Source organism: Tubulanus polymorphus, chromosome 1, assembly GCF_964204645.1.
Source record: "Tubulanus polymorphus chromosome 1, tnTubPoly1.2, whole genome shotgun sequence".
Taxonomy (NCBI): domain Eukaryota; kingdom Metazoa; phylum Nemertea; class Palaeonemertea; order Tubulaniformes; family Tubulanidae; genus Tubulanus; species Tubulanus polymorphus.
Window position 1 is genome coordinate 8,163,062 of NC_134025.1, and position 26,098 is coordinate 8,189,159.

The following is a 26,098-nucleotide window of genomic DNA, read 5'->3' on the forward strand; positions in this document are numbered from 1 at the left end:
ACGCCGTCTATTACTTCGGAGAATCATCAGATGAAAATCCATTAAACAATAACTGTCCGTATAGGCCTACAGATGTTGACAATCTTGTTGACGATTTGAAATCTGGAGACTCTGAGCTAAATATTCTACAACTCAACATTCATAGCGTACTTAAAAAATTAAGCGAGCTAAGAAACTTAGTCAGTAAACATTTTATTAGAAAAACAAGGTTGTAAACTGCACCTAATTCTACTATGTGAGACACTGATTAATGACCACAATATAAGTACCATAGATATTCCAGGTTACCATTTAATTGAAGAACACCGACCAACTGGTCAAGGGGCGGAGTTGCCATACTAGTGAATAAAGAATTACGATATGTAAAAAGAAAGCATTTACAAATCTTCAAACCTGGTCAATTTGAATCGTGCTTCATATAATATAATAATATTGTAATCGGTGAAATTTACCGAATACCAGGGACTAAGGAAACTGAGTTTTTGAAAGATTACAGAATTTGTGTCGAAAAAATAAAGAGTGAAAATAAGCTAATAATCATCGGCACTGATCAACTCTAGATTATTGGTGGAAAAAATTACGGTTTAAGGGGCACAGCCTTATCCTGGTTCGATAGTTACCCGAGAAATCGCAAAATGTATGCCAAATACTCTAATGTACAATCTACCGAATTACCCATAGATTATGGAATTCCACAAGGCTCTGTTTTAGGGCCGCTTCCTTTCTTGATATATACTAGTGATATGCACCTATCCCTAAAAAATTCGAAGTCCATTCTTTTTGCAGATGACACTGATGCTTTTATCACTGGAAGATCAGTTGATCAATTAATTGATAACTTAAGCGAAGATTTAAATATTCTTTGCGGCTGGTTTTGTGCAAATAACATAACACTTAATAGCTAAAACGAGAATTGTCTTATTCAAACCCAATAAAAATTGACACATTAGAAATGAAGATGTTACTATAAAAATCGGAAATCAATCCCTAAAATTATCAACGTCACCGACTTTTCTTGGTTTACAATTGGATGAATACCTTGATTTTAATGAACATATAAATATGATCTGCAAAAGAATATCTAAGTACATCTACCTTATGAACTCCATAAAACACTTTGTACCATCATTCTCACTAAAATTATTGTATCAAACTTACATCAATAGCCACTTATCATACTGCCTGATATCATGGGGACCACTCACATCTAATGCTAATACACAAAGACTTGTTAGATTACAAAAAAATCAATGAGAGAAATTGCCAAATCTAAATACAATAGCCACGCGAATCCTATCTTTAAAAAATTCAACGTTCCTAAATTTGAGGATATGATCGAACTAGAATCGCTTTAGTATGGTTTCAAACAATCAGCTACCGGTACCTATCATGAATATCTTTCAAAGGAATTCTTTTAACCACAATCACAATACTCGTCAATGTAACCACCCTCGGATTCCATTACACAATAAAAGTTGTTTCCATAAAAGCTTCCTGTGCTTAATTCCTAAGAACTGGCAAAACTTGAAACAAGATTTAAGATCTTCCAAAACGATTTATTCACTTAAAGGCAAGTTCAAAAAATCTAGAACCAGCATTTATGATTAATAATGATGTTTATCTATGATCGTGCCATAGCCATTTTCATACATTTGTATCGGTATGCCTGTTGTGTGTCAGTGCGCGTAAATGAGGCGAGAGAGTGTCTGGGTGACCAAGTAACAAGCAATTTGCTTCATTGGGCCCCCTCAATTGATATTACAACATTTCATATTCTGAATGTACATCTACTGTATAACTTGTATAACTTGTTATAATTTCTTTGTAAATAATGATCTGATATATAAAAAAAAGTTACTACGACAAGTTGGTAGTTTAGAGTCCACTTAAACGTATTTGCTTATCGATATCAATATCTGTACATGGAGATATTATGAAATACGCTGAAATGTTTAGATAATTACGAATATGCTTATCGAGTTACCAAAACGCAACCATTACCTTTATTCAAGATCAAATATATTCTATCCTTATTATAATTGTTTTATTTTTTTACCCTTGTATCGATTATATTGTGTAAATTCAACATTGTATTATGAAAACAATAAACGTCGCATGATTTAAAAACGTGTATTTCTGCGCAATTTTATCAGGTACATATTTTTCAATATCAGATCTCAATATATGAAACACACACATTGATACCTTATTGACTTAACCTAATATAAAATGATGCATCCATTTTAACAATGGTACGTGATCCTACACTAATCCCTTCTTTCTTCGTGATATTTTGGAAGAATTCAACCATTCAAATGCACGACTTGGTGGTTGAAAGGGGAGGTTTTGCTACTCGGCCATGTTTTTGCTTTAGGTATCGCTTATTGCCATGAAATATCTAAAACATACATGGGGAAGGTGCACTGAAGCCAAATGGTCTCATACCATTGTAACAAGGAGCGTTAATGAAATATGTGAGCTTCTCATGTGAGACTCTCATGATCTCCAGAATTCCCTGCTTCACCTTCTTCAATGAACTGTTTTTAGTTTTGAATTCAAAGCTATAAAATGTGCTCTGAAATAGGCATTCAAGTGTTTCATAATCTAAGCATTCTATCAAGAAATGCATTGTAACGTTCACGGGAATATCATGTTGAAGTTATCTATTGAAGTACACATTATGGAAATGAACACATCATTTAAATTACAATCTATGCGTATATATTGACAGAAACAGATCACTTAAATGACACTATGATTTTAATGAAACGTGATTTGGGAAATTATAATGCATCAAATGATTTTATCCGACACATTTATCAATGAATAAATGATGAGTATTTGTGAGTGCACAGTGCTCATTGCCCACGCATCAACTTAATGATATTGAGGTTACCATGGACGTACTATAAACTCGAGAAGTATTTACAAATAATTTTACAATCTCAAATATCTGATTAATTATACAGATGTTAAATATCAAAATAAGAGATTTTTTCAGCTCCATTTGTCATACATCAAGTGACTCTGAAATATCAATATAGAAATCAGATAAAGAAGGGCGTGGTATGATACAAACAAACAAAAAACATTTCGAAATATCCAAAACAGATTCCCGCTGCGTGCATCAAATATTCAGAGGGATATAGTCACCACGCATATACTACACGTACCTTCCGTTTATGTCAAATAATGGAAGCTGATGGAAAAATCCAACGACCTTGACAATCTCACCAGTTCTGTAACGATATAAACCACCATCAGTAGTGACAATCAGTTCGTACATTTCTCCTTCATTTACCTGAAAATGAAGAAAATGATTACAGAATATTTCGTAGCTTATTGAAAATGAACGAAGAAGCCCTAAATAATACATATTTTGAAAATTTTGTTTTAAAAGGTTCATCGAACTACAACGTCTCGGATTCATAATGTATATAATCCGGGATGGAACTTTTTACAAAATATCTGCTCGCTTGTAAGATAAATTCCTTTCCGATGACAGGCTATATTACCTCGTGTAAAAGCAACGTTGAACTTTCTTTTAAGTGCACTGATTCAACTGGCATAAATTCGAAGAATACTCTATCTAAGGTGGGTACGTAACTTGTATTTGCAGTCCATAGGCAATTCAAACCGCACACAGGGGCCGCAGAACAACCGTACATATAAGAATACATAGGCACATGACCACAGTACTCTTTACGTATATGTTCAGTTTCCTGTTCCAAAGGACCCGAGCCTTGTATCTGAATCACCTGCAGCGTTGGCCATATCCTCGGGAAAATGGAAGTTAAGTCTCCCAGTAAGAAATTTCTTAGTTCTACAGCCCGGGCTGGATTAGCATGTAGACCGTTTTCCAGTTGTTTCTTTGCTTCCGATGACAGTTCATTAATATGTAGAGAACCTGTTTCGATGTCGAAACAAATATCACGCCATCGCTGCTTGAAGACATTCAAAAATGATCGTAGCGTGCCTGGTGATTTGACTAACAGTCTACCAACATTTCGGTCAGATAAACCGAATATTAGATGAAGATATATCAACGTGTTCACGTCTGTAGCTAAGTCGTAGGCGATTAGCGGCGTTGTTGAACCCGGGGATGGACCTATGAGACCGGTGACGTTCCCGATCCGTGTACTATCGACGGTTGAATATTCGAGATGAGGCGGTAGGTAAATATGAACGTGCTTTTTCAGTCCTTTGAAACAAGAAAACTGTTTCGAAGCGGCGTAATGCAGTTTATAAAATCCCCGTCTCCATGTGCGATACGAACGACTGTGAAAAGGGAAATATGTTTTCGAACTTTTATTTCCTGCAACCCCGAAGTAAATCGGTTTATCAGGCAACATTATGTCAGATACATCGTACTCCATCATTTCATTTACATATTCTTGATAATCGTTGGCTTTTGTAAGCGAATGCTTTTCAATGAAATCCTCCACGTTTCTTGTATCGTTTAGTTTTTTATCCGTGCTGTACTTCGTTGTTTTTGCCCACGAGAGAATGTTTCCCAAACAGTTTTGTTGAGCGCGGGCGACGTGTGTAGAAAGTCTCTGCAGTTTGTAATGTCCCCATCGACCTAGAGTTAGGACCTTCAGAACGGAGAAGTACTGCTTTCTTAAAGTTATCATGGAGTGCGTTTCGCTCGGTTCTCGAGAGTAAATATCGAAGCAAACGGCAGCTATAGTGCCATGCAATAAGGCGATCGTCACTGGAAAAGAAAAGTGTGAATATGTTAAGATTATCGCAATATTACAATTTACGTTTGTAGTCTTTACTTACTCCAAATTGATTTTCCAATGGTCAGTTCCTCGCCATCGTCTTCGGTATCTTGCATCACATACATCCGCAATTGCCTTCCCAGTATATAGAGAGATATAATGAGACTCGTGTGCCCTATGAGAAATATCTTCTCGCTTATGGTAAGACGTAGCATACTTAAACCCCTTTTCGGGCGACATTTATAGGCTGTATGTACCGTTCTGCAATAGCAATAGTCATGTTGTGATTATCAAACACATTCTAGAGCTACAGATAAGAAAAAAATCCTTGGAAACGACCGTCTATAGGGCGATATTAATCAGCACTGATAAGAAATACATAAATGTATAGACATTCACAACGAAGTGCTCAATCAGTACCGACATTTGTCTACTGTACTATAGCATAAATTAGTATCGATATCGATAAAATCGGAGAAATGTACAATTGTACCAATGAGAAATTAGAAATTAACGCTGAAAGCAATTTTCCATACAAAATGAAATTAAGTATATATCAAAGTTTCCAAAAATGTCTATATTTTGTGTTTTCGTTAGAAACTAAAATGATTAAAATTATTTAGACAGATCACTCGAAATGTATTGCATTATATCTTTGTATTTAACCTTTATTCAACCCCATTAACCTATTTCAATTTATCGTATGAGGAAAAAGGTTGAAGTCCAAAATATGAATTTTCATTGAATTATGCGAAGATTATTTAAGTGTCAACAATATAGATTTGCCATTAATTCAATAATGTTAAAATAGCCAAACGCATAACGGGCCACGTCTGAATGTATATAAAAGAAACACACACGCTAATGTGATTATCTGTATCTGAAACGACTACAGGTCATTTCCACCGAGTTGTACCCTAAACAAATGGGAAATTTCTTAAGGGGTTAAGTGCCACATTTCCAAGATTTGGAAATATCGTGACCCCAGTGATAGCTGATGTGGTATGGATCAAAATGATTATTTTTGTAAATTATTTTCTCTAAATTTGATATTGTTTTTAATTTCAAAAAGTTACAGGGAAAAGGAATTCACGATGGAGTGACAACTCGCTATAAGAACATTATTTTTTGCTATTTTAATAAACCACTAAATCTATCGTTTTGAAATTGTCATAAGGGAGTTGGCGTTGAACGTTCTGAAGACTTTTGGGACTTTATTGATTCTGGCTGCACAGGTGTCATTAACTTACCAGAGACTAGCAACAGAGAACTGAAACGATTGGAAGATGGTTGGCGGTTTGGAATGTATGATCTATATTCAATTCATGAACTCTATCTAAGTGTAGTCGAATATTTCTTTTTCATTATATTTGGAACTTTTTGCTGTTTCAGAAGAAAACATAGATACGACAATAATGCTGTGAGTATGACCTATTTAAATTATTGCACGTAGTCATACAGGATCCCATAAAACGTGTAATCATGTAATGCTTATACGAAATGAAGCTACTTCTTCAAGATGTTGAGAATATCAGGATAATATATAACAGAGTATAAAACAAAAATTTATGTCAAACGTATCTATATATTCATTAGTGAAATACCCTCTGTCATACATGATGCTATGTGTATTCATATTTATTCATATCTAATTAAAACATACAAAAATAAAGGTTTCATTTACATCTGTGATATTGCTGATCAAATTGCCATGTATCAGTCATGTGTTAAATATATTTTGCAAATGTAAACAATAGCGAGATTCCAATCAAAATCAAGTAAAGGTGATTGACGTAGAAGTTATCTTCTGTCGCGATAAATCGTGTATTCTGCAGGTTCAGGCATTTAGATTATGACTTGAATTCACGTAAATGCACACAACCAAAATACTTCTACTTTTAAAATCTCGAATTTCACAACTTAGTATCATAGTCTAATTGAATATCTTCAGGGTTTACAGAGTAACATTCGTTGTTTTTAGTGTTTTCAGTCGAATCTATGGGAACCATCGCCACAGAGCTTTTAGCAGGGCCTTCAGCTGAGATGCAGTTTTCCTGATTTGGTCTCTTTTTGACTGATAAATTGTCTGTAAAAAGATTTCAAAAAAGTGAAATTGATTCTTGTGCCGTTCATAACATCGTTTTTTCTCTAAACTAAAACGATAAAAGAATTGTTCCCTAAAATCATTATTAACGTATGCTGTAACCTATTTATTTTAGTATACAAAATTTGGGGAGCCCGAAAAAAATTCGCTGTAGCTTACCATTGCCAATACTCGAAGTTCCTTTGCTTTTCCTACTGACGGCAGATAATCTAGAGCTTATAGTTCCTGTGAATATAAAAGACGATGCAAACCTAATAGGTTAAACATGATGCTGTAAAATCATACTAAAATTTCGATGTATATTAATTTTCGAAAATCATTATGCATTAAATGAATAGACGATAAATTGTGAATTCAAGTTGAAATCATAAATTCTGTGAGATTTTGTAAAGGCAAATGAGATATTTTTAAGTCTCACGAGCAGTCTCTTTAAAGCAAACCCTGGAAATGTATTCTTTTGTTTCGCATGCTAACGTCCCATTACTCTTTCGGTACGATTTATCTACAATCTCCGCCTTATCTGGTACTGGTCAACTCAGTAAACTGCTTTTTAAGACAGGGAAAAGAACTTAACACTTAAAGGCATTTGGAAAAACTTTTCATTACCCTGAGATTCAATTGGGTGAAATAATCGCAGTTCGAATGGAACGTTCCATGTAAGACGGAGTTTATTATCATGCATGAACTATCGTCACAGTGCCACGAAACAAAGCTTAAGCATAGTGCATGAGAGTTTTACAACAATGCAGAATATTCTTACCGGATATTTGATTAAACCGCGGAATGATTTCTAGAAATGCGACAAAGTGTTACGTGACTGGCGAAGAAGCAATTAATTGTACGTATAAAAATCTAAGCATCAGCATGTTATGATGGTTATCGTAGTGCAATATAATAGACCACAGGGGCCATTTGCTTGGGCAGGTGACTAAACTATCGCAAATAATGCTTATTGGTAACTGGTAACAGACGGAGTACATATTTCTCGACTTATATCAATTTTCTTTATTTGACTAGGTCTATTAGTTCAGAAGCTCTGCGCCGTTTCCTCATTTTGACTAACCTGACGAAGATGTTGACGCCCATGACGAGACTCGTGTATAACATAAAAGGCGATTCTTATTACATTTTACAGGATAACACGAGCATCCGTTACGTTGAGCGGCGCGAGTCATGTTATAGATCCCTGTGGGGGAAAATGGCGATTTGTTCGAGAATTTTATATACAATCCTTACGTGATTATAGACCCATCACGCTATTCTTTATAACACCCCGATGTGTAACTGCGTTTTACTAATACTCGTTATAGGGATACACGCCATGTTCACTATAGATGTGACTAGACTAGGCATTCTCTCGAATTAGAATAAGAATTAAGTTAAGTATACTAAGGTGTCTCACCTTTACTACTAGAAGTCGAGGAGTCAACGATATCCGTGTAACCACATTTTCTTGCCCAAGCTTTCTGCGCGTCACGTTTCATGACGCAATAGAATACAAATATAAACAAGCCTTGTAACGTGTTCAAAATAACAAATACGTAGCTGAATACGAGTGCTGATACGCCACTGATAGCGAAAAGTCCAAACACCCACGTCAGTCCCAGCAGCAACATAACGCCGATAGCGCCTTTAAGTTGCGTAGAAATTGACGACTTTTCTCGTCGGCTGATTTTTGATCGTTTTCCCATCGAATAGATCTGCTTTACGACCAAAATGAAGGACACGATGTTCAGAAGCAACACCACGCAAACCGGGCCGAGGAAAGACCCGTAAAAAGCTATTCGGCTCAACCAACAACTGTAACAAAACATGTTGTAATGGCATATATATGTATATATAAAATCCTTTGTATGTATAAATGAAATATATATATATATATATATATATATATATATATATATATATATATATATATATATATATATATATATATATATATATATATATATATATATATATATATATATATATATATATATATATATATATATATATATATATATATATATATATATATATATATATTCTTTATTCTTTATTCTTTATTCACGAATTAAATTACACTAGAAAATTACAACAAGATAATATAATAAAATAATGTAATTCATGTAATTCGTGTAATATGTAATGTAATGTAATATATATATATATATGTAATATATATACATATATTTCATTTATACATACAAAGGATTTTGTGGATCACCTTGAGGACCGTAATAGTTGGTGTCAACTCCAATAGTCACTCCGACTATAACCAACGGAACGCCTGTTGAGAAAATTTAGCAATGTAATCTTAGACAGCGTGCGGACGGTATCATAAAAAATCGTCATTGGAACATATCGTCATTGGAATTGAATACCTACCCCAACCAACTAGACTAAACTTGAGAAGCAATCTGCTGAAATACGGTTGGAAAACCTTCACGAGCGCTAAATACATGTAAAATGCCTCGACCAACATCCACGTGAAACTACTCAGTAGAAAATAATGCAGCAAAATGCCGACCACCTAAAGAATATGGAAATAACATCGTATAGACGACATTCGTTACCCATTGAAATACTAGGTTTTTCGGTACATTTCTCCGAATCTTGAAGATAAATCCTGACAATACCTTGCATGGTATATCATCCGTCTGCACATGGGAGCCAAAAACAAAAACTGCATTCACGCAAAACAGTGCTATGCAAAGACAAATTAGCAACTGCGAAGGAATGTCTTTTCTCAATTTTCTAAAAAGAAAATTTGTATATACTTAACTCGTAATGTTACTGTTAAACTGTTAAACTTTCGTATCAAAATATAATATCTAAGAGCCCAGTTTGGGGAATATGATATATCAAACCTACTCGAACAAAAGGTATGTGAGCAGAGTTGCAAACAGTGCCAAAAGAGACAGCGAACACCCGAGTATAGATATGATTGATAGGATCCTGCGATGTTCAGAGGTTGTAATTGTACCTGCTCCACCATGAACATTCTGAAAGATGGAGTAATCATGCAAAAAATATTACGTAGGATATTCTGAATATCTAACGCTAAAAACCAAATAAGAAACATACCATTAACAGTGCGAAGTTTGTAAGATGGTTACATTCACAGGACGTGATTCCAGATACAGTAGCTGTAGTTAAACATCCTTCCGTCGACCAGTTTCCTTTTCCGCCGTTCGCCATAAAATCCCAGAATACACACATTTGCTAATCCATCAAATATGGAAAAGAAAATAATTAGAAATTCATTAGTTCATAAAATCTTTCTTGAATACGACTGTGGGCATTTATGTACCTGGTTTGTTGTTACTTTTGCATTATTGAATGTTAAAGTTATCGGTTGATCTAATCCTTTTTTCTCTTGGAGCCCGATACTGATGGATAAAACTTCGCTGTTCAATGGAAACTCGTTTTCCGATAACTTTCCCAAAACCTTAAATGAGTAATTATTCGATATCAATTGTATTTTGCTATGTTTCAGGTGATTTTTTTAATGAAACCTTGAGCTTTATACACTGTCGCGGTTTGTAATCGGCTCACCTTGAATAAAGCAGTATTTCTATACTGAACTACCTTAACTTTTTCGGCTTTTGTATTGTTGGAAAATACAGATTTAGGTATAGCAATATTTGATCCACCATTCTATAACAGATGAATAGACGACCTTTATGTGTAATGATATCATAGAAAAATATTCGATTATTGGGTAGTTGATGTATTCTGTTACCTGTCCTTGGTATAAAAATCCTCCAATGCCGATGCTTTGTGAAGAGACAACTTTTAACGCCATATTCACATCCGTTATCGATAGGACATCGTTCCCTTCTATCACAACAATGTCTGCCAGTTCATCAATTTGTTCGATGATCCTTCAAAATATTGTTGATATTTGTAAGTACTCAATTTCATCCAAACTAACTTTTAGCCAATACAAGCAATGCTTACTTATTCGTGCCTTTACTCTCATTTTGAGCCACTTCCAAAGATGTAGCATTCGCTCCGATCAGGTTTGCAAAAATGGAAACTAAACTGTAAGCGGTTTCATTTTGAGAGGTTTTTTCAAAAGCTTCGGGGACGCCAAAAATTTTATCGACAGTCTTTGAGGTCAGCGCAATGTCTGCAGAGGTTAAAGTCTTGCTGTTGCTAGTTAGATTTCCAAGATCGTTCAATACGCTATCCACATTGTCTGAATTTCAACGACATACAATGATTAATACCAAAAATGTAAAATATTCATGTTATATATCTACATCATTGGAGAATTGTATCGCCACCTTTATTCACAATTGTTTCTGAAAGTGTCGCCAACTTGTTTGACTTAGGATTTTCAAAACCACAACGACCCAGGTTTGGTTTGGTCCATTCTATCTTCTTGCCTTTCAAGGCGCTGAAATGGATATTAGTAGATGAACATGATCCAAAAGAATCTATCGAAATAAATCTATAGATTGCCGGTGGATACTGTAGTGTGATTGAAATGATTACTGATTACCATTTTCGCCAGGCCATCGGATCGCCGTCTTGTACGGCGGTATCCTTTTGGAAAGGGCACGGTCGATATTGAGTGTCACCGGGTAATGCTCTTGACCAGTGTATGGTTCCTCGGAATTTGTCAACGGTTACATCTGGCAAACACACCACTGTGAGTAAAGTAGATTGTGTATGCAGTTACAAAAATCAAAACGCCTAGGTATGTCAAAGATTTTTTGCAAATTACCTTCACCGGACATGCTAAAGTTGATTTCACCGATTATTTCATTTAAAAATCGGTGAGCTTTGATCAGCGCGATTATTTGATTTTTTATCTCGTTCCGCGTGGCTTCATCGAATACCCGCGCAGATATGTTAAATTTCGTGGATTGACGTTTATCAGCAGGATTACTGAAAAAAATAAAACAAGGGACCAAAGCCCATTCAAAATACTTTTCACAAATACAACGAATAATGTGAATGTCTTATTCGATTGAACTACCAATGAAATTCAATTCCTTCCAGAACAAATGCTCTTCCATTTAATGCTTCGTGCATCCACTAGAATTAAAAATTACAAATCATGGAGAATAAGTTAAACATAGCGATAAATATCTGAATGATGAGGCATTAGCAAGACGTACCCGTTCAAGATCATTGGATGCGTTTTCACAGACTTTAACTAAACTAGTGTTTATTTGCACGCTGAAGTCAACCGATTTGAGAAACCCTGCAAGAATGAGTCGTTGGCATTATTACGGTTACAAGGGTTTCCTATAGTCGAATCTAACAATTTCAGTTATTCGAAGGTCCTCTTAATAAGTCATTGTCTTTGTATAAATGATCTATCACCAACGGAAAACAGTGAGAAAATTTCTTATATAACTTACTTTTCAGTGGATCTGCATCATTACACAAATCGCCAACGCAGCAGTCGCTACACGTGTGTTTTTGGATTAGTTTTTTCGAATTAGTGGTCACGCATTTCTTGCTTTTACAATCTTTTTTTTCTAAACAACCTTTGCTCATTGTTATTCTTTTCGTTGCTGGGTGTAAAAGCACAGATGACGAGCAAGTCTTACATGAAAATTGAATATATAATATGTAGTTATTCTAGCATCCTGAAATAATTAAGACTGAATTACATTTTTCAGATATCACTCACCTGAGATGTAGTGCATATTTCCTTAGAATTCACAGCCAGACAATCGGCGATGCGAGATTTAGAAAGACACTTGAAACATTGTGTATGCTTTACTAAAAATGAAGAAACGATGTGTCTTTATTATAATGTTTATGCGTATTTATTGCGTATACATATTCAAAACTCAATTTTCATTCTGCTGCACCGAGCATAATTTATACTTACCTCCATCTGTTCCCGGGGGCTTAACGGTAAATTCAGGCCATCTAGGAGTAGTGACTGCGTTGCATTTCCCGAAATCAGCAATCGGTAGTGTGAATATGTCTTTTATCTGATTGGATTCCGTGGTACAATTTGCTCCCACTACACTCAATTTCATCATCATTTTGGCCCATGATCGAAAACTCAGAGTGTCACAGTCGCATTTTAGTCGATTACCACTTAAATCTCTGATGATATCAAATAAAACAACAAAAAATCAGTGAGAAGAAAGAACCTATTAGAATTCACAACTCGGAAAACATACGTACATTGTATTCAGAAGCATATTCGATGAAAATGTCCCGTCTTCTATGGAGTATATATTGTTTGCAGACAAATCGCTGAAAAAATACAACCAGCTCAACCTAGCATAACTGTGTTGACTCACGCAGAAATCAAAGAAGATTTTGCAGTAATACAAATGAAATGAATATATTTGATCGTGTACATTATGTATACTTACAGTGTTTGCAAGAGAGACAGGTTAGTGAAAAAATCCTTAAATAATCTGTCGATGTTATTGTTTCTTAGGATCCTGAAAGAGCGATAGAATGGATACTCGACCACTGAAATCATTAACTCGATGAAACAATGAAAAAATGAGTTCTGAAATTCGACTCACAGCTTGGTGGTTTGGCGTGGCAATTTTAATTTTCGCAAATCGTCGCTAACAATGGGAGAACTATCCCCGATGCGTTCACAGTTTACCTCCAGACCAATCCCCGTGTTGGTGCATTTACATATTTGCGGTAGTTTTGGAGGACAGCTTTTACGTCCAGAAGATATTTTGTCGATTTCACTAAGCATTAGCAGCGACATCAACGGAATTAACCCCAGCAAATGCATAGCTTGGCGTTTTACAGTTTTGCTGCTTAAGTAATAAATGACATCCGTGAAAAAGTCTCTGGTGGCGAATTCTGGAAAATACGAAAGTCGATCTCCACCAATTTTCTTTACGTAATACGAAACGTTTGTTTTAACGTGGCATTAAAACGGATTTTCGTGTTAGCTTTAAACGAATTGGTTGAGGTTGTATGCCAGGATTATACACCATACAACATATATAGCGTATCAGCGTAACTCAAAAATCTTAAAGCGTACATATCCGAATGAGTTGTTTCTGACCGCTCAATCCCCAATGCGTTCTTACTTCATCAAAACAGAAAATGATTCGATATTTAACTGAAATTGCTTTTACGTAACTAAGAACAATCGCTAAGAGTGTTTTGGCTGCTCGAAAGGTATTCCAATTACCAGAGTATACATACTATAAGATTGAATGTATATACTATGATCTAGGCCTTGTTATATACAATTAAATGATCGCAAATTGTAGTTAGAGGTCCATTAATTATGAAAAACTCGCTGCAATTCATCGGTAATCGTTGGTGTACTCTTGATTCCGCTGGGAAATTAGTGTTCTTGTTCAGCTATTAAAGCTTCTCGGCTAAATTGAAAAACTAATATCTACGGAATAAAAATGGTGTTGGAATGTACAATGTGTGATTTCTTTTCAATGATAAATTACATTCAAGCCTTCGTTCATTCTGCAACTATATGTATCTCGACTTGAGGATTATCGTTTATACTTTCCGTTTAGATGCACGAAAATTTCGTGGTACACTTTTTATCCCAATCATTGTGTATTTACGATAATGAGTAGCCGTTTATATCACACGTACCGTCAAGTTATGACTACTATCCTTTTTCACTTTTTTGAAATAAACTATGTAGAAATTTCTAGACATCTACCTTCCTCGTACGAGATTCTCCAAGACTAATATATAGTGGCCTACATAGACGCTTGAAATCATGTTTATTTCATGGTCTAAACACTTCACAAAAAAGAACTTTCAATAGCTTTCCAAGGATTTCATATTTACGCATGACATTAAAATATTGAATAAGGGGCATGTGGCGAAGTACAATTGCTGTTAATGAGACATACAAGCGTATATTGAATTGCTCTAGAAACAGATTCATGCCAGAAGTATTTGAATGTGAATAATTTAAGTATACCTAAATCGAGTCAGTTGTAAATTAGTGTCGACTTTTCTTTTTTTTAAAGTTTTAACAAAAATATTAGCAAAATTAGATAACTTTTGAAGCCGTGGGTCGATCTGGTTCAAGGAAATAATGTCGAGGATTTTGAAATGAAGAATAAACATTGCAAAATGTCTTTAGGATTAGATATTTTTCAGAATCGTTTCACAACTGTTTCTGATCGATGAAAGAAAAAGAGAAAATAGAAATTTGGAAATGTAAAAATATGTTTTGTTCATCTCCAATAAAAACGAATTCAACCGTTGACTTTTAAATGGAAAACTTACTAATCGTTTCTGTCACGCCCGTTCGGAATGTAGATCAGACGTCATTTGTATGTGAGTCATCAACGATTAATCCCAAAACCAACTCTCAACTTCTCAGTTGGTTATTGTGTACAACCATGCATACATCAGGACTAGTCATTGCCGTCCTTATTTAATGAAAACCTTGTTATCATACATTATCTGCGCGCATCGATATGCCAGAACACGAAAATAGATTAACCCTTTAACCGGCAAGTATTTTTCGGCCTATGAGAGATTTTGGACCTTGCAAGGGAAAAACTTAATAACTCAGTAGATGTGAGGGATAACCCCATACTGTATGTATTTTATGAAAGCTCTTTTCACATGCTTTCAAATGATACCATGTTTGCGAACTTTGGGAGTTACCTTCAGGGTCTGATCCCAAGGTCACAGATCCCAAGGTCATCCAGATTTTTGGGCCACCCATAATAAAAAAACTGTCATGAGATTCATCCCAATATGAATTATCATCAGAATCTTTCATTACTATGTCCAAGATATCAGCCAAACTCACTAGAGAACGTCTTTAGTGCATTGGCCATTACTACTAACGATATTCTCAATTTTGGAAATCTGACCCACGTGACATGTGGTTTCCATACCCCCTTCTACATGCCAAATGTATGATATATCACTTTCCAACCTTTTTAGACATTGTAGGCCGTCTGGTGTCGCCATCTGCTGATAGGAAAATGAGTTAGAATGCTTCACTGAAATCAATACTTGACTATTCTATTCACTATAGCTGGTCTATTCAAATCGGTCGCTAGCGACCGATTGCCAGTTAAAGGGTTAATACCGTGTGCTTAACTTGTGTGACTGTGCTCAATCCCATGGTCGACCATTTCCGCGCTATAGTTCCGACTAACTGGCATTCAGTTTAGCCGAGTTTTTAGTAGCGTTTTACGTCCCAAATGCAAGTAACAGTCTATCCTTGCCACTAGGGTTACATTGTTACTTGCAGTTGGGACATGTGGGTCTTAGGAGACGGCCGCGACCTTTTTATAGGTTGTTATGACTCACAACCTGACTAAGTTAGCAGAGCTTAGTCCAGCCACAGATACTCTAGTTTATACGTCCATGGTCCAGTCAACGCTAGAGGTGGTTGCGAAGCAGGAACCTCGTGGTTCTCAGTCCTCCAACCAACCAACTGAGCTAACCGCGAAGGAAAAAATTCGATTTCACTTAGTTTAACTTAAGTTGACTAAACGCCAAACTAAATCGATGTATCCGATTACAGAATTTACTTATCAAAAATAACATAACTTTCTAGAAAATTAATGTGTCAAATACAAGTCATAGTTGGATGTATGCATTTTTGATATTCTATACTGGGCGAAGACCTTTTGTGTAAATAAATGGTCGGTAATAATATAAAATTTATGATAATGATTTTCCGGGTTTTTAAATCATTGTTGGATTTCAATTTTCATAATCATTAATGGCACTAGGTTTTATTACTGGAAGCCAACTATACCTCAATATAGACCAGGAAGAAAATACATATGTATATAACCAATAATGCAAAAAGACTATACTACATTCCTTTTGAAATATCCGAAATTCAAACCGCCTTAAATGAGTTATTATATACATCGTGTATGGGGAAGCTATCGTCAATTTTCGGAATATATACTTATACATATTCATCTTTTGAATAAAATCTGCAAAAGATGGCGAAATTTAGCCTCCCGCTTTCGGCATTCTGTCTCATTATTCTATTGAACAAAAGCTTGGTGTCAGATGGCAGGGGGGATGCATCAAGTTGCTGCGATATAAAAACGGAAAAGTTTGTATGCTGTTTTATTAGGTAGGCTATCTAATATTCGTAAGTCTGTTTGTTTTTATGTATTCTATTATGTACATAAAATTGAATCGCAATAAGGCTGTTATTAACAATATTAAACTATGTATAACCATGAACATTGGAAATTATTATTTCGACAGTTTTTATAGTTATTATATCGAAAAATAACATTTTATTTACGGGTTTTAGTCTTTGCGATGGGAATGTTTCTCGGCTTGAGCTGTAAGTATCATAAATAAGCAACTCAAAATAAATCCATTATATTATTTCAAATCGCTCACGGATTGAGTATTGAAGAATGACATTCGCTCATTTTAGTGATTCGTCATTCAAAAGAAAATGTATTTGCAAGGATGAGTTCAAAGACTACGTTAACCTGAACTCGCTGTGAGTATCAAAAAATGATATATTGTAACCTAAGAAGTTATTCATAGTTCGATTTAATCTATATTTGAAGATCTTTCTAGTAAACATCTTTTTAGGAATATTCTTACATTACAGAAATCTATCAAATAATCTTATCAAATATGTACATGAAGATGCGTTTTCCCACAATGAAAATTTGGAAGTTCTGTAAGTATTCCTTTACTAAGGTCTTTTTGGTTGATTCGTGAAATGGATTCCCGTGTAGAGCTCATAGATTATTCATGTACTCCGTACATAGGAAAGCATTGTTTCATATAATTCTAGCGATTTGTCGTATAACAACATAAGTACGTTGAAGAAGGAAACGTTCGAAAACACAGCAAAACTGAAATTTCTGTAAGTAAATAAGAACCTAAACCTAAATAAGTTAGCAGATTCATATCGATCGATCAATAGAAAATTGATGAAACAAAATATGTTTAGTGTTGCATTCTTATGCATTCAAACACACGACCGCACGTGATGAGTTCCTTTAAGTAAAACAAGATTTCTAGCAGGACACCGTAAACAGATTTGGAAAAAATTCATTTGATAATCATGTGCTTTAGCAAATGTTCGACAAGGAAAGCTTTTGTCAATTAATGACATAGAGAAAATTATTTCAGTACCAAAAATAGTATGTTTCTACTTTCCATCATCTACATTAAGAAATATTCATCATTAATGTTAATTTGAAGATCTTTCAGCTTTTCAGAAATATTCTTACATTACAGAAATCTATCAAATAATCATATTAAAAGTATTCATGAAGGTGCATTTTCCTACAATGAAAATTTGGAAGTTCTGTAAGTATTCTTTTACTAATGCCATTTTGCTGAAATGGATTCCCGTGTAGAGCTCGTAAATTATTCATGTACTCCGTACATAGGAAAGCATTGTTTCATATAATTCTAGCAATTTGTCGTATAACAACATAATTACGTTGCACCAGGACACGTTCGAAAACACAGCAAAACTGAAATATCTGTAAGTGATCACAAACCTTAACCAAACATCGTGTCTTAGAGAAAAATAAGAATAAATGAAAAACTGAAATGATTTGAAAGAAAAATATACAAGTTAGTTGATTCATATCGATCGATCTACAGACGATTGATAAAACAAATATTTTCTCTTTTGCATCTTAATGCGTTCCTGTCAGTAAAACAAGATTTGTAGCAGGACGCCGTAAATCAGATTTGGAAAAAATCATTTTCATTTTATAATCATGTCTCTTTGGTGAATTGGATTCCCGTGTAGAGCTCATAGATTATTCATGTACACTGACATAGGAAAGCATTGTTTCATATAATTCTAGCGATTTGTCGTATAACAACATAAGTACGTTGCACCAGGACACGTTCGAAAACACAGCAAAACTGAAATATCTGTAAGTGATCACAAACCTTAACCAAACATCGTGTCTTAGAGAAAAATAAGAATAAATGAAAAACAGAAATGATTTGAAAGAAAAATATACAAGTTAGTTGATTCATATCGATCGATCTACAGACAATTGATAAAACAAATATGTTCTCTGTTGCATCTTAATGCGTTCCTGTCAGTAAAACAAGATTTGTAGTAGGACGCCGTAAATCAGATTTGGAAAAAATCATTTTCATTTTATAATCATGTCTCTTTGGTGAATTGGATTCCCGTGTAGAGCTCATAGATTATTAATGTACTCCGTACATAGGAAAGCATTGTTTCATATAATTCTAGCGATTTGTCGTATAACAACATAAGTACGTTGAAGAAGGAAACGTTCGAAAACACAGCAAAACTGAAATATCTGTAAGTGATCACAAACCTTAACCAAACATCGTGTCTTAGAGAAAAATAAGAATAAATGAAAAACAGAAATGATTTGAAAGAAAAATATACAAGTTAGTTGATTCATATCGATCGATCTACAGACAATTGATAAAACAAATATGTTCTCTGTTGCATCTTAATGCGTTCCTGTCAGTAAAACAAGATTTGTAGTAGGACGCCGTAAATCAGATTTGGAAAAAATCATTTTCATTTAATAATCATGTCTCTTAGTAACAAAATCAGTAATAAAACATGCTGAAAGATCGTTTAATCTAGTTTGATATTGCTATGTATTGTCATACATTTCAGATATTTGACAGACAACCGAATCGATTGTAGTTTGAACAATACGTTATTCAAACATATTTCTGAATTAACGTAAGTGAAATGAATGTATCAGATTGTATGTTTGATTCCGCGTTTCTGTGCCTCCGTGTTTCCTCCGTTTCCCTGGGATAGAGCGAGCAATTGGGCTTAAACGCACGTGACTAAAGGGAGACGCTCGTTAACATGTTTTTATCTCCTGTTCCTGCGTTTCCCTGTGTCGTATTTACACGACAATTTCATCAATTTTCATGATATTCTTCGTACCGAGACCATGATTCTATATTTTACAGTCTTGTCTGTGCGGATAGTAAGTGCACTAACAACTGTATCGAAGAAACCGACTCCTTCAGTGAGTAAGTGGTTACTTATTTTAGGATAGACCCTATGCCAATACCGATCTATAGATCTAGATAGTTTTACTTATAGATTAGCGTTGATTGATTGAGATTTATTTCAGTTTCATTTCAAGTTGCTCGCCGGGGCATTCTTCGGTCTCTCAACGAATGAAACCAACAACCACGTCCAAACCCACTATTACCACGGACATGCATCTTAATAAAGGTAAAATTATAGAATAAACGGACCATCATCATCCTTTATCATTCCGTGTCAATGGAAAATATTCTTATAATTTAAAATATTCTCAAATATTCTTTAAAAAAATCTTTTTTTGAGTTTACTCCGACTATCAGCAACTGGAAATTATAAGTTTACATTATAGGGGGGAAATCCAGGAAAGCTTTTCAGAACCTATATAACCTCACTGGCAAGAGGCGGAAAGGGAAAAAGGACGTTACTGAATCACTGGAAGCTATCGATACGATTTTATCGGATGAAGAGATATTTGGGAGTCTCGTTCAAAGTGAGACAGTTCGGGGCCTTGTCGACGCGTTCAGCGATTTGATTGACGTAAACCAAACTGTTCTCGATGAGATACAAAATTCCAACAACAGTATCAGGAAGTAGGACTCGGGGAGAAGTGCTCTTTTATCGAATAATGTTAGTAGAATACTGGATTTCTGATCAGGAAACTATTTCTGTTTCAGAGTGTTGAAACAAATTGAACACTTATCAAACAAGATAGTCGTCTACGGAAACGAATCCATAACTGTGAGACAAAAGAATATTGAGCTACGCGTCATCTCGCCAGATAGCATCGAAGATAAAGGAATGACTCTTCATTTCTCTGCCGAAGTAAGTAGTGATATGATAACCATATAAGGATTGTATTCTGATTACAAACTAGTAATAAAATGTACCCTTTTTTCAAGGATGGAACCGATGAAACAAACGTTTATTTGCCAAAGTCAATTTCTAAGGAAAACGAGACGGTAAAAATTGTGTTCTATCCGAATACGGCACTTTTTCAGGTAAGAATTAAACGTTGTTTATCATATTGGTTTGGAGTCTAGATCTAATAGAAATTTACTGTGTATCGCAGGCGTTGGAAGCACAAGGAAGGCGCAATGTTGTAAGCCAAGGATTTCTCACTAGCAAGGTTCTCGCAGTTAGTGTTGGAATGCATGAAAAAGCTGACCTTCCACAGCCGATTATCTTGAAATTTCGAAATTTGAATCGCCAAGATCCTACTAAGGTATATGCCTTATGAAACTCGTTACTGGTGTTGTACGTGTCTCGAAAACTCTATATGCAGAGGAGATCGGCATCATAACGGTCATGATCTCTACTAGGGGAAATAACCTTCATTATGCGTTAAATGAATTTCGCAATCGTAGATAATGCATGAGAATAGCTGTTATTGAAGCAGTCAAATAGTCCCGTAGAGTTTTATCACACGTTTGAGTCTAGCCCACCTGTATATAACGCGAAAATTTGCACGTAAAGCGACTAATATTATAGGTTCGAACCCCTGATGATGTTCCTTCGTTCATTTGAACAAAGTTTATAAGGTCGCGTTATGAATTATTATACACAGCAAAGTGTGGTGCGGTGTGTATTCTGGGATTTTATGGCGAACGACGGGAAAGGAAACTGGTCGACAGAAGGATGTTTAACTACAGTTACTGTATCTGGAATCACGTCCTGTGAATGTAACCATCTTACAAACTTCGCATTGTTAATGGTACATAAGCAGCTTCCGTCATTATATAGAATGCAGTTATGAAATGGCAATTTTGATTGATATTTACTTTGTTACTTTATAGAATGTTTATGATGCGAGTAGCCGCCAAATTTCAACTCAGCAAAACAGATCACTTTCTATTCTGTCAATAGCTGGTTGTGTACTTTCACTGGTTGGGTTGTTTTTAACTCTGTTGACTTACATTATGTTCCGGTTTGTTGAAATTTAGATGAGTAAAAACTCACAATATAACTCATTTTTAAACTTCCGTGCACTGGTAACATGACTCATGCACAATCGAACATCATGAATATTTTTTTCTAATTCAAGAGGATACCAATTCTGTTTTTAGGAAACTACGGAAAAGTATCCCGTCCCAGTTACTGATTTGCCTCTGTGTTGCTCTATTCTGCGTCGATATTGTTTTCCTCTTCGAATCAAGCGTCAAAATCGATATGACCCTTTGCAAGGTTTGTTTGGCGATCATAGATTACTTGAAAATACCCGCTTAGTTTACATTCGGCATAAGATGTTAACGATACGATTATAATTTTGATTTAGATCGCTGCGGTGTTGCTGCATTACTTTCTACTGAGCAGCTTCACTTGGATGTTAATAGAGGCGTTCTATATGTATTTGGCCCTCATTAAGGTTTTTCAACCATACTTCAATCGGATTCTTTTAAAATTCAGTTTAGTCGGCTGGGGTAAGTGAAACATGAATCTCTAGTCTCATTTGCATCATATTCTGTATATTTTGATAATTACCAAGATTTGTTCTTTTCTGAAAAAAAACTGACTGAAATGTTGTTCCCATCCCTAGGTCTTCCATTGATTATCGTAATCATTACAATGGCGGTGTCTTTTCAAAGTTATGGCCTTCAAGGGGCATCTGGTCAAAATATGTAAGGATCACAATACGTTTCGTTTCAGAACTAATGAACATACATTTCTTCTAAAGGTCTATTATATTCTCTCTTGAAGTTGCTGGTTGAAAGAGAAGGCATTTTACGGGGCTTTTCTGGCACCGGTTTGCCTGATTTTGCTAATAAATTCAGCGACCTTCGTTATGGTTATCAAACAAATTCACCAAATGACTAAAAGGAGAGCAATGCATGTGACGAATCAAGAAAAAATGTCAATTTCCTCTCAAATAAAAGGAGCAATAGGAGTGTTGCTGTTGCTTGGACTCACTTGGATATTCGGACTACTGTCTATCAAAGAAACAGCGACATCGATATTCAGCTATATATTCGTACTGCTGAATGCTCTTCAGGGGCTGTTTATATTTGTATTCTACTGCGTTTTGAAGAAGGAAGTACGAGTGGCTTGGAAAAACGTACTTGACAAAAAGGACACCGTCTTCCTTTCAAATAACAAAGGCATGTTTTGTTTTCGATTTTTACGTTCTAACTGTCGGGGAAAATCATTTATACAAGTTAGTATTAATTGTCTATTCTATAGGGACACACAGCACAACTCTTTCCGAAACAAAAACACGGAAACTGAGTCACGCAGAGTCTTTTCACAAAACCAGCAGTGAGTATGTAATAACTCGCATCAAACAACTTCCTGAATTATCATGCGTTTTTTAAAAAGAACATTAGATTAAATCATATCAAATAGTGCATCTATCTACAATATCACATGTTTTTAACGTTATTCAATTTCTTTTATCGTAGTGGATAAAACAATGGAATCTCCGCGATGTAAGAATATTGAAATGGAGGAAAATGGACACAAACCGAGTACTAGTTCGCGTGAAACGGTGATCTAAATTTTGAAAAAAAACTTCGTTGACTAGATAAAACGTGTGAATAAGTGTATAATCGAAAGTATTATTAGTATTTAGTTATTAGTTTGACTCTTGGTTTTGTTAAACAAGTTAATTTAATAATATCTTAAACAATGTTCATAGAAAGAAGATAAGATTAAAAAGACAAGAGAGAGGAAGTTTTTTCATGCAAATATTATTAATCAAGAAATCTATCATACGTCATTTCTATATTGATCCATAGTTTACAAGTGGAATAAAGTATGTAAATATTGTTTCATTACAATAATTATATTTTTTCGTATTCAATCTTTTCGTGCCATTTATTCTAATCCATTCTCTCCCAACACATTTATCTAATTTAAATGTGACGCTTAGCAGTAAAATCACGCGCCTATATCTATCGTGAACGGTTGTCGACAGAATCCATTAAAACTGGAAAAAAAATCAATCAGGTGTAGAAACACTTGCAATTCGTAATAGTGAGTTAAGCATTTTCAAAATGACATCATATTGATATTTTTGTTTCATTCATTTAACGAATCAAAGTGGTGGTTAGTCCAGATACATGCATGTGACTAATCATAATTTTGCAAAGTCTTCATTTACATAATTTCTATCCATCTTGGATCTACCAGCCTCTCATCGGGGTCCACGTCTCTATAACCTTCTCGTCTCGATGTATGTAATAATATGGGAACATCGCTCTTCATAAAAAAAGAAATAATTGCTTTTCATGAAAAATGATCGTAATAATCTATGAATGGGTGATCTCTTCATATGCATACACTGGATTATTCGAACTATACTTACATGATACGGATAGAAAAATAACATCGTCCCCAGAGGGAATTGGCTATAGTCAATTTTTCCACTGACTGGCTCCAAAGTACCCACTTCTTGGCTAATTTCGGTAAGCCTAAATTGAAAAATTAAACTTAGTTACGTAGAAAACTGAAAGAAATGATGGTTAATTGTGTTGCGTGTCATCTATGAAAGTTGTATCATGACAATTCATTATTCACTATTGAAAGAGATTTTAGGTGTAAAGGGGCAGTTCACCGACTTACATGAGTTCAAGGTGTCCTTCTACGAGACAAGTGCTACCGGGTGGTACAAGCCCTTTTCCATCGTGGCTCAAAGCCATGAAACCGCAGTCAACAAGCATCGTATTCTTTTCCGGGTAATGTCCAGTAACTCGTGTCGCTACTTTACAAGCAACGCGGTCCAGACTAACGCTTCCGATTAATGTCTGTTCCACATCTATGATTTCCAAAGCAAAACACATGTTGAAAATGAAATGTATGCAAATACTGAGAGACTACGGCTAAATCTTAATTCTGAGGAATGCTTTGTTTTGGGTTGAACAAACGTGTTGTTTTTCTGGAAAAAGTGGTTCCTGGAATAATTTCGTACGAATTTTTCGAAATGAATTGATATTGTTAATAGGTTTTATAAAACCCTGATACTAACGGGCGAAGTTAAATTGGCCAAGGCTTTATAACATGTGGCTATCAGAAATGAATTGAAAGCAATGTGGACAAGACACACCATAGAAAATGTAACTTCCTGGATTCAGTTGGTTGGTTAGTTCAGTTGGTTGGTTCATCTTGTCTCCCAGATAACTGGCAGTTGGGGTAGAGCCGATCCCACAAGTTTCGAATGTCAAGTCAAGACCATTTAGTCTGAAAATTTTAAAAAAATTATTTGAATAAGCATTACTGGTTTTCACAATTTTTGTTCCAGCGTGTATTTTCCTTCCTTTGATATATATGACTAATATTTGCCAGTAAAAGAGCTCGTAAGCCGTACGCTTACCTTTTTTGCATTCTAAAAGTCGTGTCACTGCTAAATCAGATGTTGACTTCAACTCATCAGTGGAATGGCACTCGTACGTGAGACCGCCAAAATACCCGTACAAGCCGTAAAATATCATAGTCCCTGATGTTGCTATGGTTTTCGCGAGATCTACTGCCTGGTCCGAGTTCCACAACACACATGCTGGGGAATAATAGCTAATAGGTGACAACAAATTCTGTTTCCAGGATTTGTTGGTTATAAGTAAAAATATATAATTTCCTCGCTTCGAGCCAACATATATTTTCAGCAAGACTGACCATTTTCGCCCGTCTTTCAAAGGGTTTTCAGCAAGGGCTTATCTATGCCATGTAGGCTATCAACCATCACGTGAAAAGCCTCTAATTTTTCCGCTAAAACTTTACACCTACGAGTACGGAATATTTCTATTGCGGTATTCAGGATTTTTACCGCGGAACTTTCGCAGCAATAAGTGGAGCAGCAAAGACCATGTCATCAAATCCACCATCTGCGAAGAATTCTGCTTCTTTCAGTGTTGAGACGCAGACACATGCTTTAGTGCCCCGGTCATTAGAATAGCGGCTTCTCTACGTGTAGAATGTCATTTTCATCATGATTATTTCTGATGAGAACAGTGTTCACACAAGAATTACATTATACAGAATTTACATCATCTTGATTATTGATCAAAAATAGAATGGATATACTAAAAGATAAGATTCATTAAAACATCTAACACTGAAGACACTTAACAAATCGATGATTTAGAAATCCGTTTTGACAAAACTTACAACGTTTTATGCGTTTTCAAATGTGCCCGTAGCTTTACTCCCAACGTCTCACATCGATGTCGCATTATATCACAATTTGATTTTACTTTATCCAAATCAACAAGATATGCCGGAGTTTCTAATTCAGATATGGTTGCGGGACAGGGAATATCCATCGTTTCACTGGAGGAGTTCAACTATACCATAGTTCAATAGTATACTCGATGCATTCCCACATCGAAAATA

General features: G+C 35.3%; 3 protein-coding genes, 1 long non-coding RNA gene and 1 pseudogene across 12 annotated transcripts; 2 read left to right on the forward strand and 3 right to left on the reverse strand.

Moving 5' to 3' along the window:
• Positions 1 to 76: 76 nt before the first annotated feature.
• Positions 77 to 6,052, reverse strand: LOC141915473 (uncharacterized). Of its 2 annotated transcripts, XM_074807021.1 has the most exons (5): positions 5,975 to 6,052; positions 4,786 to 4,985; positions 3,516 to 4,714; positions 3,174 to 3,301; positions 77 to 3,027 (listed from the first exon to the last, which is right to left on the reverse strand). In XM_074807021.1, the coding sequence occupies exons 2-5, from the start codon at positions 4,937 to 4,939 to the stop codon at positions 3,018 to 3,020; spliced, it is 1,491 nt and encodes a 496-aa protein (XP_074663122.1). In that variant the 5' UTR covers positions 4,940 to 4,985; positions 5,975 to 6,052; the 3' UTR covers positions 77 to 3,017. The 2 variants fall into 2 exon arrangements, 1 of the variants encoding a protein (XP_074663122.1); XR_012620960.1 differs by lacking the exon at positions 5,975 to 6,052 and having other exon boundaries at positions 3,174 to 3,239; positions 4,786 to 5,261.
• Positions 4,049 to 13,315, forward strand: LOC141915492 (uncharacterized). The gene is made up of 4 exons (XR_012620963.1): positions 4,049 to 4,171; positions 5,902 to 6,029; positions 6,117 to 6,144; positions 13,235 to 13,315. It is a non-coding gene; the product is annotated as an uncharacterized LOC141915492 (long non-coding RNA).
• On the reverse strand, positions 6,313 to 15,183 carry LOC141915458 (adhesion G-protein coupled receptor G6-like). Of its 6 annotated transcripts, none has more exons than XM_074806994.1 (25): positions 15,034 to 15,183; positions 13,326 to 13,620; positions 13,167 to 13,238; positions 12,973 to 13,044; positions 12,668 to 12,891; positions 12,464 to 12,555; positions 12,189 to 12,375; positions 11,943 to 12,028; positions 11,801 to 11,859; positions 11,546 to 11,709; positions 11,321 to 11,468; positions 11,103 to 11,215; positions 10,774 to 11,014; positions 10,556 to 10,697; positions 10,402 to 10,470; positions 10,124 to 10,261; positions 9,898 to 10,035; positions 9,685 to 9,815; positions 9,450 to 9,567; positions 9,199 to 9,343; positions 9,019 to 9,100; positions 8,231 to 8,628; positions 7,892 to 8,014; positions 6,988 to 7,053; positions 6,313 to 6,810 (listed from the first exon to the last, which is right to left on the reverse strand). In XM_074806994.1, exons 2-25 carry the CDS (start codon positions 13,547 to 13,549, stop codon positions 6,638 to 6,640), a joined length of 3,405 nt encoding a protein of 1,134 aa, XP_074663095.1. In that variant the 5' UTR covers positions 13,550 to 13,620; positions 15,034 to 15,183; the 3' UTR covers positions 6,313 to 6,637. The 6 variants fall into 6 exon arrangements, 5 of the variants coding, with proteins under 5 accessions (XP_074663095.1, XP_074663093.1, XP_074663094.1 ...); XM_074806992.1 differs by having other exon boundaries at positions 10,369 to 10,470; XM_074806993.1 differs by lacking the exon at positions 15,034 to 15,183 and adding an exon at positions 14,386 to 14,470 and having other exon boundaries at positions 10,369 to 10,470.
• A 1,434-nt stretch (positions 15,184 to 16,617) lies between these two features.
• LOC141915460 (adhesion G-protein coupled receptor G6-like) lies at positions 16,618 to 23,492 on the forward strand. 3 transcript variants are annotated; one of them, XM_074806999.1, is made up of 24 exons: positions 16,618 to 16,864; positions 17,051 to 17,083; positions 17,180 to 17,248; positions 17,363 to 17,434; positions 17,552 to 17,623; positions 18,001 to 18,072; positions 18,182 to 18,253; positions 18,585 to 18,656; positions 18,989 to 19,060; positions 19,391 to 19,459; positions 19,699 to 19,761; positions 19,866 to 19,969; positions 20,130 to 20,370; positions 20,455 to 20,602; positions 20,680 to 20,778; positions 20,850 to 21,002; positions 21,345 to 21,491; positions 21,574 to 21,704; positions 21,844 to 21,961; positions 22,053 to 22,197; positions 22,314 to 22,395; positions 22,475 to 22,872; positions 22,955 to 23,029; positions 23,173 to 23,492. In XM_074806999.1, the coding sequence occupies exons 1-24, from the start codon at positions 16,728 to 16,730 to the stop codon at positions 23,265 to 23,267; spliced, it is 2,739 nt and encodes a 912-aa protein (XP_074663100.1). In that variant the 5' UTR covers positions 16,618 to 16,727; the 3' UTR covers positions 23,268 to 23,492. The 3 variants fall into 3 exon arrangements, with proteins under 3 accessions (XP_074663100.1, XP_074663101.1, XP_074663102.1); XM_074807000.1 differs by lacking the exon at positions 18,585 to 18,656 and having other exon boundaries at positions 23,173 to 23,491; XM_074807001.1 differs by lacking the exons at positions 18,001 to 18,072; positions 18,182 to 18,253; positions 18,585 to 18,656; positions 18,989 to 19,060 and having other exon boundaries at positions 23,173 to 23,491.
• On the reverse strand, positions 23,491 to 26,028 carry LOC141899501 (D-serine dehydratase-like; annotated as a pseudogene).
• Between the last annotated feature and the right edge of the window lie 70 nt (positions 26,029 to 26,098).

Excerpts from the sequence above, each read along its gene's own strand:
- LOC141915458 (XM_074806992.1), bottom strand. The coding sequence starts at position 13,549 with ATGCATTTGCTGGGGTTAATTCCGTTGATGTCGCTGCTAATGCTTAGT. Across the intron at positions 12,376-12,463 it reads AAATATGCACTACATCTCAG|ACTTGCTCGTCATCTGTGCT; the intron begins GTGAGTGATATC and ends TTTTCATGTAAG. Across the intron at positions 10,262-10,368 it reads GAAATACTGCTTTATTCAAG|GTTTTGGGAAAGTTATCGGA; the intron begins GTGAGCCGATTA and ends TACTCATTTAAG.
- LOC141915473 (XM_074807021.1), bottom strand. The coding sequence starts at position 4,939 with ATGCTACGTCTTACCATAAGCGAGAAGATATTTCTCATAGGGCACACG. Across the intron at positions 4,715-4,785 it reads CATTGGAAAATCAATTTGGA|TGACGATCGCCTTATTGCAT; the intron begins GTAAGTAAAGAC and ends TTTCTTTTCCAG. Across the intron at positions 3,302-3,515 it reads CAACGTTGCTTTTACACGAG|GTAAATGAAGGAGAAATGTA; the intron begins GTAATATAGCCT and ends CTTCATTTTCAG.
- LOC141915460 (XM_074806999.1), top strand. The coding sequence starts at position 16,728 with ATGGCGAAATTTAGCCTCCCGCTTTCGGCATTCTGTCTCATTATTCTA. Across the intron at positions 17,249-17,362 it reads TACGTTAACCTGAACTCGCT|AAATCTATCAAATAATCTTA; the intron begins GTGAGTATCAAA and ends CTTACATTACAG. Across the intron at positions 22,198-22,313 it reads ATTCAGTTTAGTCGGCTGGG|GTCTTCCATTGATTATCGTA; the intron begins GTAAGTGAAACA and ends TCCCATCCCTAG.